The sequence below is a fragment of the Scyliorhinus canicula genome, chromosome 3, assembly GCF_902713615.1.
Source record: "Scyliorhinus canicula chromosome 3, sScyCan1.1, whole genome shotgun sequence".
Taxonomy (NCBI): Eukaryota; Metazoa; Chordata; class Chondrichthyes; order Carcharhiniformes; family Scyliorhinidae; genus Scyliorhinus; species Scyliorhinus canicula.
In genome coordinates, this window is record NC_052148.1 from 158,922,617 (window position 1) to 158,940,564 (window position 17,948).

At 41.9% G+C, this 17,948-nt stretch overlaps 1 protein-coding gene across 2 annotated transcripts in view; it reads left to right on the forward strand.

The window, feature by feature from the left end:
* The window catches only part of tapt1b (transmembrane anterior posterior transformation 1b), a 146,902-nt gene that overhangs the window by 38,036 nt on the left and 90,918 nt on the right, over positions 1–17,948 (forward strand). For both annotated transcript variants that reach the window (XM_038791563.1, XM_038791564.1), the window contains exons 3-7: positions 1,474–1,592; positions 4,105–4,267; positions 8,196–8,331; positions 14,435–14,532; positions 15,409–15,478. In XM_038791563.1, coding sequence (XP_038647491.1) covers positions 1,474–1,592; positions 4,105–4,267; positions 8,196–8,331; positions 14,435–14,532; positions 15,409–15,478 — 586 coding nt within the window. The remainder of the gene's footprint in view (positions 1–1,473; positions 1,593–4,104; positions 4,268–8,195; positions 8,332–14,434; positions 14,533–15,408; positions 15,479–17,948) is intronic.

Sequence of the window (17,948 nt, forward strand, 5' to 3'; positions counted from 1 at the left end):
TTTAGCATGGACAATCCACCTACCCGGCACATCTTTGGGTTGTAGGGGCTAAACCCACGCAAATACGGGGAGAATGTGCAAACTCTACACGGGCAGTGACCAGAGCCGGGATCGAACCTGGGACCTCGGTGCCGTGAGGTTGCAGAGCTAACCACTGCACCATCGTGCTGCCCTGTAAACTGCAAACTCAACTGGTTATAACTTAGAAAACATTTCATTTTGGAAGCTGTTCAATAATCCCCCATGTATTCAGGTGCAACATTAAACAAGGGAATTGGAATACTTCTGTCCTCTTTGATTATAGCTTCTTCCATATTCCTAAATTAAGTATTTCAGATGGAGGAAAACAGTTCTGATATTAGCTGCAAGTGGGTTATTTCCTTCTAGGCCTCTCTCCTCTGCTGTAATTTTGGAGCAAACTACTGAAATGGGAAAACTTTGAGGAAATTAATTTTTTTTTTCCCGTTTTCAATCACCTGGTTAACAATTGAATCTGTAGCAAAGTATATCTGCAAACCAGGTTAGATTATTTTTCATTTCCTTTTAGACACTGATATCATCAACAGCAAATGACCCTTTCAGCACAACTTCTAAGTGGTTCTTCAGAATCCCTAGTGAAGAAATGTCAGATAAAGTTGGGCTCATGATGGATCCATGCAACATCATGTTTCTTGTGCATTGAGCTAGGATGTAATTATTTTTGCCTGATCAGAAATTCAGATCTCTTGCCTTGTTTGGAAGTCAAATGCAGAGTCCAGTGTATCAGCTTGCTTTCTGTAACACCTGTCGAACAAGGTTTGTGCTGCTGTTCCACTTCCACTTTTTACTATAATTGTCCTCTTTTGAAAATTTGCAGTTATGCAGCTTCTGAACTCCCCTGCTGTTTTTGTCATTTTGGAGCAATTGGAACATTATTTGAAGAAGTAGAACGTTACCTCACAATTTTGATTCATGTGCAAGACAAAAAAATCTTGAAGACAAAATTGTAACCTTTTGGAGTCTTCTGCAAATGCAGTTATCCTTGTGCCCTATCCTCTTTAGCAATCAACCGATCTTAATATGTGGAGAATAAATTCCAGTCCGACAAAGCTGTGTAAGCGACTTTTGTGCAAAATGACTTGCATACTTGACTTCATGAATGGACCAATCAATGCATGAATTTGACTCTTTTTCCTTCCCTCCACTCCCCCAAATATTATATCTGGTTTACTGCAACTGTTGTTTCCCTTTTGTAAAGAGTGATTGAAGCATCATAATTCCAATTTGCACATACCTCTATTGCTTCAGTGGCACTGAAATCAGTCCAAAAAGGAATATACACACAATTTGAGCTTTTGTTTGCTGATTTGTAGTATCAATGGAACATATTACATATTTTTGAGACTTTATAATGTGTTCTGCAATGCATAGTAATCTGTGTACAGTTTGTGTATGAAATATTGTGTTTTTAAAAAAAAATCTGTTCTTTTTCAGTTGATGTTCTTTGGATTCTTTCTTTGCCTGGATGCCTTTCTATATCTCTTTACTCTGTTACCATTGAGAGTACTTCTAGCCCTAATGAGATTTATTACTCTCCCCTGTTGTGGCTTAAGGTAAGATGTATGTTACTTTACAGTAATTGTTGAGGATAACTTTTATGTTGCAAATATTCAAGCGTCTAGAAATTCTATCTGTACATATATACTAAATTGCAGTACTGTTTCAGGATTGTTGGAAACATTTCTGTTTAGTGTGCTCACCTTTTAGTGAATCGAAAAGATTCCAAAGTGGCACGTTGAGAATTTTAAGGCAAACTTCTATTAGATATTGACGGGTGGCAGCAGTTTTAAACAGATAATACAATCTCTTTAGTACAAATCAAATATCTATACTATTTAGATGTTCAGCTGACCATTGTGTAAATACTTTCATTATCTGTGCTTAAAAATGCCGAGGAAAAAAGAAAATGCTTATTCTTTTGGAGCAAGGTGTGTGGGGAGGTCTATTCATATTTAACAAAAAATAAATTAAGTACTTTAGTTATGAAATGTACTTTAGTAAGTTACAATTACTGTAGCTTTTAACTCCACGCTCAGTTAGTTCTTATCCTTAGCTTCATTGACCCACGTACAGATGAAAAAGGCCATTCAGTTCATGTGCTTCCATGGAAACCAGCAGTTGGCCCACTGCTTGGTTTGCCTTCATTACCCCATTCAAGTTTTTCATTATTTGTTGACTCAAGGTGTGCTTTTTGACCAAGTCTAAAAATTGACTTTGAAATAAAGCACTTGCAGTTAAAATCACCTTCCAGGTACTCCAAAATGTTTCACAAAATTAAGTGCTTCTATTTAGGTAAATGTGTCTGCTAATTCATGCACAACAAGATTCCACAAAAACAATCACTTCTTAACCTGGTTTTGGGAATGTTGGACAAGGGTTACTGTCCAAACACTCAAACCACCTGCTCAATTGCCATTGGATCATTTATTGTGAACCTTGACCACGAGGCAGATAAAAAAGGCTTTGATTTAGCGTTTCCAAAATTGTCATGCCACAATGCAGTGCTAACATATTACTTTATTGAAATATCAACCTAGATTACATGCTATCAAGTGGGGTTTGGATGCATGACTTAATGACACAGCAGCGAGCATGCCACCATATAAGCCTAGCTGAGCATTGTAGTTTAACTTTAATTACATCCCACGTTAACAGTACCTATTCAATAACAACATCAATGCAGCTAAATTGTAATATTTGAAGTCAAATTAAACTAAAGTGGAGCTAGTTTACCAGATGCAAGGTAAACCTCTCTCTAGTTAGGTATTGGATTCGGGAGAGACAACAAAATTTGCTTTCAGATTTGTTTAAGAAAGCAATAAATAAAAAGCGGATGGTTGTGTCTGTGATAACAGTCAAGAGAGACATCGAGATATTTCAGGCCATCAAGGGATTCTGCAGAACCCTAACTGAGGCTTATTGATTATGTGGCATCAGCCTTCAGTTCTTAAGATGATCTGTATTACCATCGTTGCACAGGGATAATGCTAACATTGAATGTGTCAGAAAGTACAACAATGCAAGAAATAAGACTTTTAAAACTGGTTGGATAACTTCATAAGGTTTTAAACTGGTTCTTGGAATGTAGGTGACATTAATCAATTAGTATTTGTACAGGTACAGTGCCTCTGGCTATGTGAAAACTACGATTTTGGAAAGCTGGATTTTTTAGATGAGTAAAATAACTTCCTGACTTGCTCAGCTATGTGCTGCAGTGGCATGGTGGAACACTGATAGTTATCAGTTTTGCGTGCCTGTCTTTTACCGCGCGACAAGTAGTCCCAGCAACCCTTGATCTAACTTTCCCGAACTACCTAATATTAAAACTGGCAGGGGCTTGGTTCCTGGGTTCTGGGTTTGACTTTTGAGTTGCTGGTTTTGCAACACTGTGCCTGTAGTTCATCTTGAACTGCATTGAGGGCATTAAGAGTCAACCATGTAATATGGGACTGGAGTTGACCAGGTAGAAAAAGGACAGCAGGTTTAATTTCTTGAAGGATATCAGTGAACCAGTTGGATATTTACAACAATGTAGCAACTTTTTTGATCAATTTTCTGATATTAGCCAACCTATTTATAGAATTGAATTTTGCTATAATGACTGAATTTGAACTTCAATTTGATGGCTGCTACAACCATGTGATATACTCAAGGCAGTTATAATATTATTATGATGCACTACGTGGATTATTCCATGATGTCCAATAAGCATTCATCTACACCATCCATTGCTTAAAAAAAGCCAATATTTTCCAAACCACTGCCTCATACATTTCTTACAGTTCACTGAGGTCGAAGATTGTTCCCATCAACTAGAAAGAGTTTTGTGCACCTCCGATATTCAAAAATACAGCTAAACCAGAAAACTATAGGCCATTAGTTTAGCTTCAGGTGCTAGAAAGAAACGTGGTGTTCTGCCGAGAGAATCTCAACATGTCTCTGGAAAAGGAGGTCACTAATTTGGTAAACAGTTACTGTTCACTAACCTCACTTATTGCTGAAAAATGAATTTGTGAAATGTTTGTGAAATGTCTTGGAAACAAGTATTATTTAATTTTATTTCAGTGACGGACGACTGCTACAACCTGCTCAGGTATGTGACATACTCAAGGCAGTTATAATGATCATCTGCTTTGTTATGATGCACTACGTGGATTATTCCATGATGTACCATCTCATTAGAGGACAATCTGTCATCAAACTCTACATCATCTACAATATGTTAGAGGTATGTAAGCTTGATAAAGTAAAACTTTCCCAGCTAGGTTGATACAATTGAAAATTAATTTGTTTAAAAATCTTATTTAGACATTTTGGTTATGCGGTTTGTAGGGAAATTAAGACTGAGCAGAGCAAGGTATGTTGCTTATGCTGAAACCAACAAGGTATTCATTTGTTTTAGTTACACATTTCGACTTAGTATTCCTGATATAAATGACACATAAACAGAATAAAGCACAGTACAGCACAGGAGCAGGCCCTTCAGCCCTCCAAGCCTGCGCCGACCATGGCACCTGCCTAATCTAAACCCGTATGCACTTACGGAGACTGTATCCTTCCATTCCCACCCTATTCATATATTTGTCTAGATGGCCCTTAAATGTCGCTATCGTACCTGCTCCTACCACCTCCCCAGGCAGCGCGTTCCATATATTTACCATCCTCTGTGTTTTTAAAAAAAACGCCTCGCACATCAGTTCTAAACTTTTCCCCACGATCTTTAAACCTATGCGCCCCTAGTACTTGACTCTCCTAGCCGAGGAAAGAGCATCTGACTATCCACTCTGTCCATGCCACTCATAATCTTGTCGACAGCTATCAAGTCGCCTCTCAATCTCGGTCGTTCCAGTGAGAACAGACCGAGTTTATCGAACCTCTCCTTATAGCTAATTCCCTCCATATCAGGCAACATCCTAGTAAACCGCTTCTGTACCCACTCCAAAGCATCCACATCCTTCTGATAGAGTGGCGACAAGAATTGTACACAATATTCCAAATGAGGCTGAATCAAGACCCTGTATAGCTGCAACATTGACTTGCCAATTTTTATATTCAGTGCCCCGACTGATGAAGGCCAGCATGCCGTATGCCTTCTTGACCACCTTATCCACATGCATTGCTTCTTTCAGTGATCGGTGGACATGCACGCCCAGATCTCTCTGCCTGTCAGTACTCGCAAGAGTTCTACCATTTACTGTGTAATGCCTACATGCATTGGACCTTCCAAAGTGCATTACCGCACACTTGTCCGGATTAAACTCCATCTGCCATTTGTCCACCTAAGTCTTCAACCAGTTTATATCCTGCTGTATCCTCTGACAATCCTCTTCACTATCTGCAACTCCATCAATTTTTGTGTCGTCTGCGAACTTACTAATCAGACCAGCTACATTTTCTCCCAAATCATTTATATACACCACGAACAACAAAGGCCCCAGAACTGAACTCTGGAACACCGCTAATCACAGCTTCTCATTCAGAAAAGCACCCTTTTACTGCTACCCTCTCTCTTCTGTGCCCAAGCCAGTTCTGTAGCCAACATGCCAGCTCTCCTCTGATCCCATGTGACTTCACCTTTTGTACCAGTCTACCATGAGGTACTTTGTCAAAAGCGTTACTGAAGTCCATGTATACAACATCTACTGCCTTTCCCTCATCCATCATCTTTGTCACTTCCTCGAAAACTCGATCAAATTAGCGAGGCATGACCTCCCCTTCACAAAATGATGCTGTTCATCACTAATAAGTCCATTTGTTTCCAAATGTGAGTAAATCCTATCTCTAAGAATTTTTCCAATAATTTCCCAACCACTGACATAAGGCCTATAATTTCCTGGATTATCCCTGCTGCCCTTCTTAAACAATGGAACAACATTGGCTACTCTGTAGTCCTCTGGAACCTCACTTGTAGGCAATGAAGTTACAAAGATTATTGTCACGGCCCCAGCCATTTCCTCCCTTGCCTCCCTCAGTCTGGGGTAGATCCCAGCAGATCCTGGGGACTTATCTACTTTAATGCTTTTTAAGATGCCCAACACCTCTTTATTAATATCAACATGACTCAGCATATCTAAACATTCTACCCTATACTCCTCATCCACCAAGCCCTTCTCTTTGGTGAATACTGAGGCAAAATATTAATTTAGTTTCTCTCCCATTTCCTCTGGTTCCATACATAGATTCCCTCCAATATCCTTGAATGGACCAACCCTTTCTCTAGCTACTCTCTTGCTCTACATATGTATATATTACTTTAGGATTTTCCTTAATCCTGTTTGCCAGTTACATTTCATGACCACTTTTAGCCTTCCTAACTCCTACCTTAAGTTCTTTCCTACTTTATATTCTTCAAGGACTTAATTTGTCCTAAGCCTTTTAAACCTTACAAATGCTTCCATCTTCTTTTTGCCAAGGTTCATAATATCCCTCGTTATCCAGGGTTCCCTAAACTTGCCACCCTTATCTTTCATCCTCACAGGCACATGCCAGTCCTGAATTCTAATCAACTGACTTTTGAAAGCCTCCCACATGCCAGGTGTTGATATTCCCTCAAACAGCTTCGCCCAGTCAACACTCTCCCGATTTTGCCTAATGCTGTTGCAATTAGCCATCCCCAAGTCTAACACCTTCACCTGAGGACCACTCTTGTTCTTCTTCCAAAAGCAGCTTAAAACTTACAGAATTATGATCACTGTTCCCAAAATTATCTCCTACTGAAACTTCAAACACCTGGCCGGGCTCATTTCCCAGCACCAGGTCTAATATGGCCCCTTCCCGAGTTGGACTATTTTCATATTGTTTCAAGAAACCCTCCTGGACGCTCCTTACTAATTCTGCTCCATCCATGCCTCCAGCAGTAAGTGTGTCCCAGTCAATATAGGGAAAGTTAAAATCACCCACCACAACAACCCTAGTATTGATGCATCTTTCAGAGATTTGTCTGTATATCTGCTCCTCTATCTCCTGCTGGTTGTGAGGAGGTCTGTAGTAAACCCCCAACATTTGTGACAATTCCTATTCCAGAGCTCTACCCATTTGCCTCGCTGCCTGAACCCTCCAAGGTGTCCTCCCTCAGCGCAGCTGTAATATTCTCCTTCACCAATAATGCAACTCCCCCACCCCTTTTGCATCCTTCTAAGCCTGTTACATTACTAATATTCTTAATTTTTTAGTTTCAAAATGTTATATAAAACACGCACATAGCTGTAGCTCCATTGAATTGTGACATTAGCAAAACACCTTGCAATTTTCCAGTGCTATGGACTTGTCCTCCGTTTATTTGATTGCAATCAATCTTCCAAAAAACTGAATTATATTACCTATTTCTGTCTATGTGCAAAAAGGTACATGGTGATTGGAGAACATCGAGTTGGAGCATAACAACAGGGGAGAAGCAGCTGGGGAGCCCAGGGCAGCCGAAACCCTGTTAAAATCTAAAAGTTCTCCCTCCACATTTTTTTCATTTTCACTCTATCCTTTATATCTCTCTCTGCTTCTCCACTCCCTCTCTTTTTTTTTCTCCCTCTCCTGCATCCCCCATCCTGTTTTTTCACTCTCGCTCCTGTCCATTCTCTGTCTCTTTCTCTCTTCCTCTTTTCTCTCCTGCCCTGCCTTGCATTCTCCCGCTCTGACAGCTCTTCCGCTGGCTTTCACCACACATTCTCTCTTTTTCCTGCCTTTCACTCTCTCTCTCTCTCTCTCTCTCTCTCTCTCTCTCAGATTTGGTTAACCTCTCTATTACCTATTTTGCAACCATTCTGAAAGACATAACCATCGACTTGTGCACCTATTAACATTCGCAATGCAGTGTCTCTTCCACATCCTCCTAAGTTCTCAACCTATTTTTATTGTATGCCGCTTAAATAAATTGCTACAATATATCTGCATTGAACCTATACCTTATCCACCTATTATTTACTTTCACCAACTACTGATATGTTTTATTTGCTGTCATTTAGCCTTGCATATGTTCATCCCATTGAAATGATTTAGATCCAGTTAAACACCTGTGTCACTTTTCATTAGTATTTATAAAAACTGAAACCGCGTACAAAACATATTCATTGTGTGACAAATATTTGATGTATTTTTTTACTGGGATTGGATGACTTTAGAGAACATTCCATTAATAATACAGCAATCTGATTATTCTGTAGGTAGCAGATCGCCTTTTTTCTTCCTTCGGACAAGATATTTTGGATGCATTGTATTGGACAGCTACAGAACCTAAAAAGAAAAAACGAGCTCACATTGGGGTGATCCCTCACTTCTTCATGGCTGTACTTTATGTTTGTATCCTTTGGTTAAGTCTTATCAAAGCTTCGGGATTTTTTTTTAAGAAAATATTTTATTGAAGCATTTGTACTTTTCACAGTTTACAGTTTAACACTTTAACATTCCTTAAAAAACCGCGCGGGCCGAAACACGCAAAAAAAACCAAAAACAATGTCCCTTGCTACCCCTGCCCTATTTCCTAATTACCCGTGTACTGAGTTCCCTGTCCTTGTTTTACACTACCATGCCTCCCATTCCCCCCCACCCCCCTTACTGCTGACATTCAATTTTCCTTGAAGAGGTTGATGAACGGCTGCCATCTCTGGGTGAACCGCTGAATTGATCCTTTCAAGGCAAACTTAATCTTGTCCAGCCTGAGAAACCCCGCCATGTCGCTGACCTACGCTCCTGACTCTGGGGTTTCCGAGTCTCTCCATCCCAGCAAAATCCGTCTCCGGGCCACCAGGGAGGAGAAGGCCAGAACATCAGCAAAGTCCCGTACCTGTAGGTACCGAAACCCGTTTCCACCCGGCAACTCAAACTCCTCCTCTAAATCGTCCAGGCTCGGGAAACCCTCCTGAATGAAGAGATCCCCAAATCTCTCAATCCCTGCCCACTGCAACCTCCTAAAGCCCCCATCCAGCACCCCCCGGAACAAAACAGTGATTGTCACAAATCGGTAACCACACTGACACCCTCTCCAATCTCATGTGCTGTCTCCATTGTTCCCCACACCCTCGGGGCTGCCACTACCACTGGGCTTGCGGAGTACTGAGCCAGCGTGAACGGCAGGGGCGCCACCAGTAAAGCCTCCAAACCCGTTCCCTTACAGGATGAGGCCTCCACCCGCTCCCAAATTGACCTCTCCCCACTACCCACTTAGTTTCAGAATTTATTGACTGGCTTAACAATTTTGGTTGTTAACTAAGTTAATTAGATTTTGAAGTTCAGCATGCTAGGGCCCGATCTAACAAGAGTCTCATAGCGAGAGTGTTTAGCCGTGTATTTCCTGGCGCTCAGCGCTGAGCAACAGCCCACTATCTAACGCCCATCCGGTTAGAAAATGAAATGAAAATCGCTTATTGTCACGAGTAGGCTTCAAATGAAGTTACTGTGAGAAGCCCCTAGTCGCCACATTCCGGCGCCTGTTCGGGGAGGCTGTTACGGGAATCGAACCGTGCTGCTGGCCTGCCTGGGTCGGCTTTAAAAGCCAGCTATTTAGCCCAGTGAGCTAAACAGCCCCAGGGCCCCAGCAGGGAACTTGCACCCAAGGCCACGCTCAGCCCCGTTTTCTGCACTGTGGAGCTCCGCTCGCCGGAACTCTTCAGTGCAGTGATAGACTGGGGCGCCACCGATTTCTCGAGCTCCTGATTTCCCCCAAGCCTCAATTAACTATAAGGGGTTCCCTAAACCCCCCCCCCCCCCCCCGCACCTGTGCAGTGCACACCTGACCAGGTGACCACCATGTGAAAAATTCCAGCTTGGCACTGCCAGCCTGGCATGCTGGCAGTACCCCTGACAGTGCCACCTGGCCACATTGGCAGTGCTCGGCTGGCACCCCAAGTGGCACTGCCAGGGTGCCAGGTGGGCAGTGCCATGGTAACTGGGTGACACCAGCAGTGCCAGGGACCATCCTGCCCCAGAGGGCAAACACCTGGGGGTCTCCAATTACCTGGGAGACCCAACGAATGCTGTTTCGTTTGTGGAGGCCAGTACTGAATGGCACTCGCCGAAGGACTCCCGAAGGGGATAGATCCCAATGCCTTGGTTACCTCCGGGAACTGCATATTAGAGTGAAACTAGCTGTTTGGCCAAAAGATGATCCCGCCCACAATGGATGAGCTTCACATTGCAACGTCTCGTGAGATTGCTTTAGATTTTGCGAGGTGTAGCAAGCCGGGTAGATCCTGGGAGAGGGGTCTCCTGGCTGTTAGCGGCCACGCGCTGCGGCACGCAGCTTTTCGGGGGCAGCATGACCTGTAGACCGCGCCCTCAATTTAGTTTTTATGTAGCGTTGAATAAACTGTATTGAAAGGTTTTTAAATTTAGAGCAGTGTTCTTCAAACTATTCCTCCGGGGACCCATTTTTACCAACCGGCCAACCTTCGGGATCCAACCCGGCCGACTTTTGCGACCCACGCCGACAGACCTGCGCGACCCACCATTTTCTCTTACCTTGTTTGCTGCTGACAAAACTGGAGGAAATAGTTTTGGGTCCCTTTGGCCCTCGAACACACTCCTCCAATGGAACCTGTTGGATGAAGGTGAAGCCTTCTGGTGTCGGAAAGCATGGAGTCTCCATCTGTCCAAAGTTCTGAATTTTTTTCTTGTAAAGTTTTACCAAATAAACCCCCCCCCCCACCCCCCCGAACTTTAAAAATAAATAAAATGAGTAAAATAAATGAAAAAAATGAATAAACCCCACCCCCCGAACTTGTAAAAAAAATAAAATAAATGAAAAAAATTAATAAAACCCCCGCCGAACTTGTAAAAAAAATAAAATGAATAAAATAAATGGAAAAAAATAAAAATGAAATGAATAAAATAAATGAATAAAAACCACTACAGAACTTGTAAAACAAAAAGCTACAACCGTTTAAAAAAAATAGCGGTCGCACTGTGCGTGCGTATGCGCACCGATTATCGTGCATGTGCACCGATGCCGAATTTCTTTTGACATGTTCCTGGCCGCTTGCAGCCGGCATTATGAAAAGTCAATGGCTCCGCGGCCCTCCTGGCACCCGCGCGCCCCTGACTTTGAAGAACACTGATTTAGAGTACCCAATTTTTTTTTCCCAATAAAGGGGCAATTTGGTGTGGCCAATTGAACTACCCTGCACATATTTTTGGGTTGTGGGAGGTTAGACGCAGACACGGGGAGAATGTACGAACTCCACGTGGACAGAACTGTGTTGAAAGTTGGGCTTTGTTATCTGTACCTTTTTGTATGCACTTATTACTTTCTGTTCCTGAAAGGAACTTGGGCACTGTTGATTAATTTTGAAGTATGACGCACGTGTAACCAATGCCATGCACAAGTGTATCAAAGTGTGATATGGGCTACCAAGATGCAGTGGCAAATGCAAAGTTATACTGGACAATATTTGTTGTCAAAGTAATTGAGAGGTTAATTGTGCTCATCTTTACGCTACAGCAACTTCAGGCAAGGGTAGCTGCATGGTTAAGCAAGGAAATCAGAAGTTTGAGCATCTTGGTGGTGTTGGAGGGAGGGTTTCAGATTTCTGGATCATTGGAATCTTTTCCGGGGCAGGTGGGACTTGTACAAGAAAGACGCGTTGCATCTAAACTGGTGGAGTACCTTTATCTTGGCTGGGAGATTTGCTAGAGTCACTGGGGATGATTTAAACTAGCATGGCAGGGGGGTGGGAACCAGAATGTTAGCTTAGATGGTGCAATAACTGAAGGAGAAATAGAGAACCAAAATAAGAGAACATCATCACCCTCAGGCAGAGCAAAAAAGTTGACAAGTGCGAGAAGGGAGGTGGTCAATGCAGGATTGAGAGTGTTGTACCTAATGCGTGCAGTATACGAAACAATGAGCCTGTAAAACACATTGAAATTAGCCGGTACAATGTTGTAGGCATCACAGAGACGTGGCTGAAAAGGGATCAGGGCTGGCATCTAAATATCCAAGGATATGTGTCTTTTTGAAAGGACAGGCAGATGGGCAAAGGGGGCAGGTTGCATGGTTAGTAAGGAATGAAGTTAAATTGATAGCAAGGAGCGATATAGGATCCAAAGACATAGAATCTGTGTGGGTCGAATTCAGGAATCGCACAGGTAAAACGACTGATGAGAATAATGTACAGGCCCCCTAGCAGTAGTCAGGATGCGGGGCAGAAAGTAAATCAGGAGATGGAAAAGGCATGTAAAAAAGGCAATATTACAATAATCATGGGGGACTTCTATATGCAGGTGGACTGGAAAAATCAGGTTGGGAGTCGATCTCAAGAAAAGGAATTTGTGGAATGTCTAAGAGATGTTTTTTTGGAGCAGCTTGTGACAGAGCCTACTAGGGAACAGGCAACAGGCAATTCTGGATCTGATGACGTGTAATGAGGCAGACTTGATTAGGGAACTTAAGGTGAAGGAACCCTTGGGGAGCATTTGACCACAATATGATAGAATTTACCCTGCGGTTTGAGAGGGAGAAGCTGCAATAAGATATAACGGTACAGTATTACAATTACATAAGGGTAACTACACAGACATGAGGGAGGAGCTGGCCAAAACTGATTGGAAAAGGAGCCTTGCACGGAGGAAAGTGGAACAGCAATGGCAGGAGTTGTGGGGGGTTATTCGGGCGGCACATCAGAGATTCGTCCCTAGGAGGAGGAAACATGCCAAGGGGAGGTCAAGCCATCCACGGCTGACAAGAGAAGTCAAGGACAGCATAAAAGCAAAATAAAAAGCATACAAATTGGTGAGGATTACTGGGAAGCCAGAGGATTGGGAAGCCTTTAAAAGCGAGCAGAAGACAATTAAAAAGCAATAAGGTGGGGAAAGATGAAGTATGAGTGCAAGCGAGCGAGTAACATAAAGGAGATAGGAAGAGTTCTTTTCAATAGAGAAAAGGTGAGAGAGAGGCAAAAATAGACATTGGTCCACTGGAAAATGTGGCTGGAGAAGTAATAATAGGAAACAAAGAAATGGCAGAGGAACTGAATAGTTACTTTACATCAGTCTGCACAGTGGAATACGCCAGTGGGATGCCAGAGCTCTAGGAGAATCAGGGGCAGAGGTAAATGCAGTGACCATCACTAAGGAGAAGGTTCTGGGGAAACTGAAAGGTCTGAAGGTGGATAAATCACTGGGACCGGATGGACTACACCCCAGGGTTCCAAAAGAGATAGCTGAGGAGATTGTGGAGGCATTGGTGATGGTCTTTCAGGAATCATTGGAGGCAGGAAGGGTCCCAGAGGACTGGAAAGTGGCTAATGTAACATCGCTGGTTAAGAATGGAGGGAGGCAGAAGACGGGAAATTATAGGCCGGTTAGCCAGACTTTAATCATTGGTAAGATTTTAGAGTCCATTATTAAAGATGAAATTGCGGAGTATTTGGAAGTGCGTGATAAAATAGGACTGAGTCAGCATGGCTTCATCAAAAAGAGGTCATGTCATGTGGGGACTTGATTCTTGAAGGTTTTTTCAAACTCCTGCATTATACGGCAGAGAAAGCCACCATTGCCATCGGTGGCTTCTACACCGCTTTTCCCACCTGCCATCGGCCTGTGTATCTGATTTTGCATTGAATTCATCTACACTATATTTATAATTTTTTTCTGTGCCCTTGGGATGTGAATTTCACAATCTTTCAATAAATTTGATTGAGGAAATATGCAGTTCCTTTACCATTCACGCAGGTTCCATATGCCTTGCTGCAGCATTATCAGCTTATACTTAATAATAATAATAATCTTTATTGTCACAAATAGGCTTACATTAACACTGCAATGAAGTTACTGTGGAAAAACCTCTGGTTGCTACATTCCGCTGCCTGTTCGGGTACACAGGGAAGATTCAGAATGTCCAATTCACCTAACAGCACGTCTTTTGGGACTTGTGGGAGAAAACTGGAGCACCCAGAGGAAATCCATGCAGACACCGGGAGACTGTGCAGACTCTGCACAGACAGTGACCCAACCCGGGAATCGAACCTGGGACCCTGGCGTTGTGAAGCAACGGTGCTAACCACTGTGCTAGCTGCAAATTATAATTACAATTAAACAGGCAAGGCAAGTCTAGCTACCCTAGTACAGCCAATTATGGCTCAATGATGCATGAAAAGCTACAAAATAATTATAAAAATAGTTTATTGTTCCAGCAAATATCGAAGTGTGGGTATGACAACTTATTACAATAAACTTGTTACATTTAAAAATTATATGAAAGGAAAATTTTCAGCTTAGAGGCAACTTCAAGAACTACCGTTTTTGTTTTACATTTTGCTACCTGACTAAACAAGATTGCATTTAGCAGAGTTCCAGACTTCTTCCAACAGGCTTGGCACACAAAATAGCCCGAATGGCTGTTTCTGTGTTTTTGTTTTCCTCTGTTTTTCTTTGCTGTTTTGTTCTAACCTTAACACGTTTATTACAGTCCTTCATACAATTCTGGTCATGGTGCAAGCAACAACTTTGAATGTTGCTTTTAACTCTCACAACAAGTCATTACTTACCATCATGATGTCGAACAATGTGAGTATTTGTGTGCCTCATTTTCAAGCATGGGTTTTTTCAGCTTTATTTAACTTCAGTCTGATACCCAATCTGACGTTCAGTCTTTTTTTAATAAAGATTCCAAACTTTACAAGCGTGTCAATTTTAAGGATAGCTGAAATGCATAGCTTTCAAATTTACCTCTGTATGCTGCGATGGTATTGTCCAGTGTTTTTAAAACTATACAATGTTGCAAAACTGAAGTAGCCCATTCAATACATAATAACTGATAGAGCTATCCAAATAATTTCACTCCCCTGGATTACCTCAAATTCTGTAATTTTAAAAAATTCAAGTATTTTTTCATTTCATGTTTGAATGTTGCGACCACTACCCTTTCAAGCAGTGCACTTAGGATCACGTAATTCAATTCATTGTATGTGTAAAAGATAAATGCTTCGTGATGTCAGTTCTGATTACTGGTCACTTTTGCTGGTTGCTGGTAACTTAAATCTGCAGCCTCTGTAATTGATACATCTGCCACTAGAAACAGTTACTCCCCATTTACGCTTGATTTTTAAAAATCAGAATGCTTCGGATATTGGGATATTCCAACCAATGTAAACTCTGACCATAAATTATCTTTTGCAGCAAAGATAACCCAACCAATATCTAACCTGTGACTGCACAGCATTTGGCAGGCGCTTAACAATTACATTGCTCATATACAGGATTTTATTTTTATTTTCTCTCTTTTTTGCATTGGCACCAATTTTAAAACACAACATCATCCCAGACATTGTACTCTTATTGAAAAGCAAAAAATTCATCCTGTTGATTATATTTATATATTTATAATAATTTATACACATTTAATATGTCCAAATTGAATTTGAAACTTTTTTTCTAAATCAGTTTGTAGAAATAAAAGGAAGTGTTTTCAAGAAGTTTGAGAAGAACAATCTGTTTCAGATGTCCAACAGTGGTATGTACAGTTCCACCGATTTAGTTTGTAAAATAATCTTTAGCTGAGTTTGAAAAAAACTGTACCATTAATTTTATGAAATTGAAATCTGTTTATCAGTCTTGATTCAAATTGGCAGGTAGTTTAGTACCATTGTCATTTTTCATGTTAAAGGTGCTACATGAATCTATCTACAAAACCCAAAATGTTTGATATGATTCTGCGATTGACCAGCATTTTCTGAACAATTGCGTGAATAGTTACACTAACAACCATTTATTGTAGCATGGCTCATTTACGCTTGCTAGAAAAAGGCACACATTCATACAAAGGGACCTGTTCTCTGCAATATGTTCAAGCCTTGCACATTTTCCGAATTACCCAGGTTCATGGGGAGCCTTTCATTCCATGTTGTTTTCTCCATGATAATGCTTCGGCCAATCAGAGTCAGAATCAACCAACCAGTCAACACATTTTTCTCCTGCAATATAAATTCTTGTAACTGTTTTAAACTTGATATTCTTGCATTTTCATGACCAAAGCTTCAACTCGATATCTCTCTTTTCAGCAATATTCAAATACTAGTTTTTATTCTGGATACCATGAGGAAATTCCAGCCAAAATGCACTTGAAATAGTTTACACCAAGTTTATGCTAAAAGTGTTTCGCGTAATCACAAATTTAAGATCTTCAATGAAACAGCACAATTTGGCAGCACAATGGATAATTTTGTTTCCCTTTCCACTTTCCATTAAAATGGTTCTTTGTACTTAAGAAGGGTAGGTAACCTGGTGAAATTTTATCAACATAAATTTATCACCAAAAATAAGCATTTTTATTCAGCATGTCCAGCCCTCCACCTATGAGTAACTGATATTAAAATTGCTGAAAATTACTTTTTATATAAAAGAATACACTTAACAACTTGTCATTTTCATACTGAATTATTAGCTTGCCCGGATAGTTTCTTAGTAAATTTTTCTAAATACAAATTTTCATTGGTTTTCACATTTTTATGTTACACATTTCAGTTTGTGCATTAAATGACCAGTGTCAGAACCGTGTATAATATCAAACAACAGCCCCCAAGATGGAATTAAAATGACAAAAGAGAGATAGACCAAAGAGCGAGAAAAATAAAACACAAAAAACAAACAAACAAGGATCACTATACATATTTATATCTACATGCTTTGCTCCACCCCCTCCCATGTGGCTTTGGGCCCCATTTGGCTGATCTGCCTACGTTGCCCTGCCGAGTGTTGACCCTCACATGGATTTCCACGCGTAGTGCTGCTCTCTCTGGTTCTCTGTTTGTCCTTGGGCCTTTTTGGGCTTTTGCGCCCCCAGATGGCGAATTTGATTTTCTCCAGTTGGAGAACTTCCAACAGGCTGGACAGCCAGTCTGCAGCTTTCGGTGGTGCTGTTCGCCAGCTGAGCAAGATTTTTCGGCAGGTGATTAGGGAGACAAAGGCTAAGGGGTCGGCACCAATCCCCATAAAGAGTTTGGGTTAGGTTGATACCCCAAAGACTGCCACTTTGAGCTTGGCTCCACCCTCACCCCCACAAGCTTGGACATTGCCTCTGAAGAAGGCTGTCCAGAACCCGACACATCTGGGGCATGCCCAGAACATATGGGTGTGGTTGGCTGGGCCTCCCTGGCACAGTTCACATTTATCCTCGCATCCGGGAAGAACCTGGTCCTTTGGGTTTTGGTTAGTTGCGCTCTGTGCTGCAATTAGGCTTAGCCTTCAGCTGCATTAGACTTAGCCTTGCACACGTGGAGGTTGAGTTTGCCGTGTTCAGTGCTTCGCTCCAGAGCCCCCACCCTATCTCTATCCCTCGTTCTTCCTCCCATTTTTCCCCTGTCTCATCCAGTGGGAGGCGTGCCTTTAACAGTCGCCCATACAGGTCCCTGCAGACCCCTCTCTGTCTCTCTCTTTCGCTCTCTATCTCTTTCTCCTCTTCTCCCCGCAAGCCGCACGTGACCTACAGTTCATCTTTCAATAAGTGTCTGGTATCTGTAGGTATGTTGTCCTTTCCACTAGTTCATCACTAGTCTATCGTTCATGTAAAAGTCACTAACTGCCAATGTGTCCCGTCCCCCCCCCGCGTCCTGTCTCCACCTTTTAAAGTGTGCCTTAGCTGGTTCCATGTCCAGAGTGTGGCTATTAACACTGGGCTTGTGGAGTGCTTGGATGGCAGGGATGGGAGCACTGTTGTGGCAATGGCTCGGAGGGACATTCCAATGCAGGAGCTCTCCTCCATTCTTGCCCTTTCTTCCTCCAGTTCCCTTACCCATCCCCTCCCTCTTTCTGCTGTGGCCACCCAATGGTAATATTGTAGGTTTGAGGTGGACAGGCCTCCCATACTTTTTCTTTGCAGGATTTTTTTTGGATCCTTGGATTCTTGCACGCACACACGTGTGCGCACACATACTTGTCAACTGTGTTTGAAAAGGCCATGGGAATGTATGGATCTGAACAGGAAG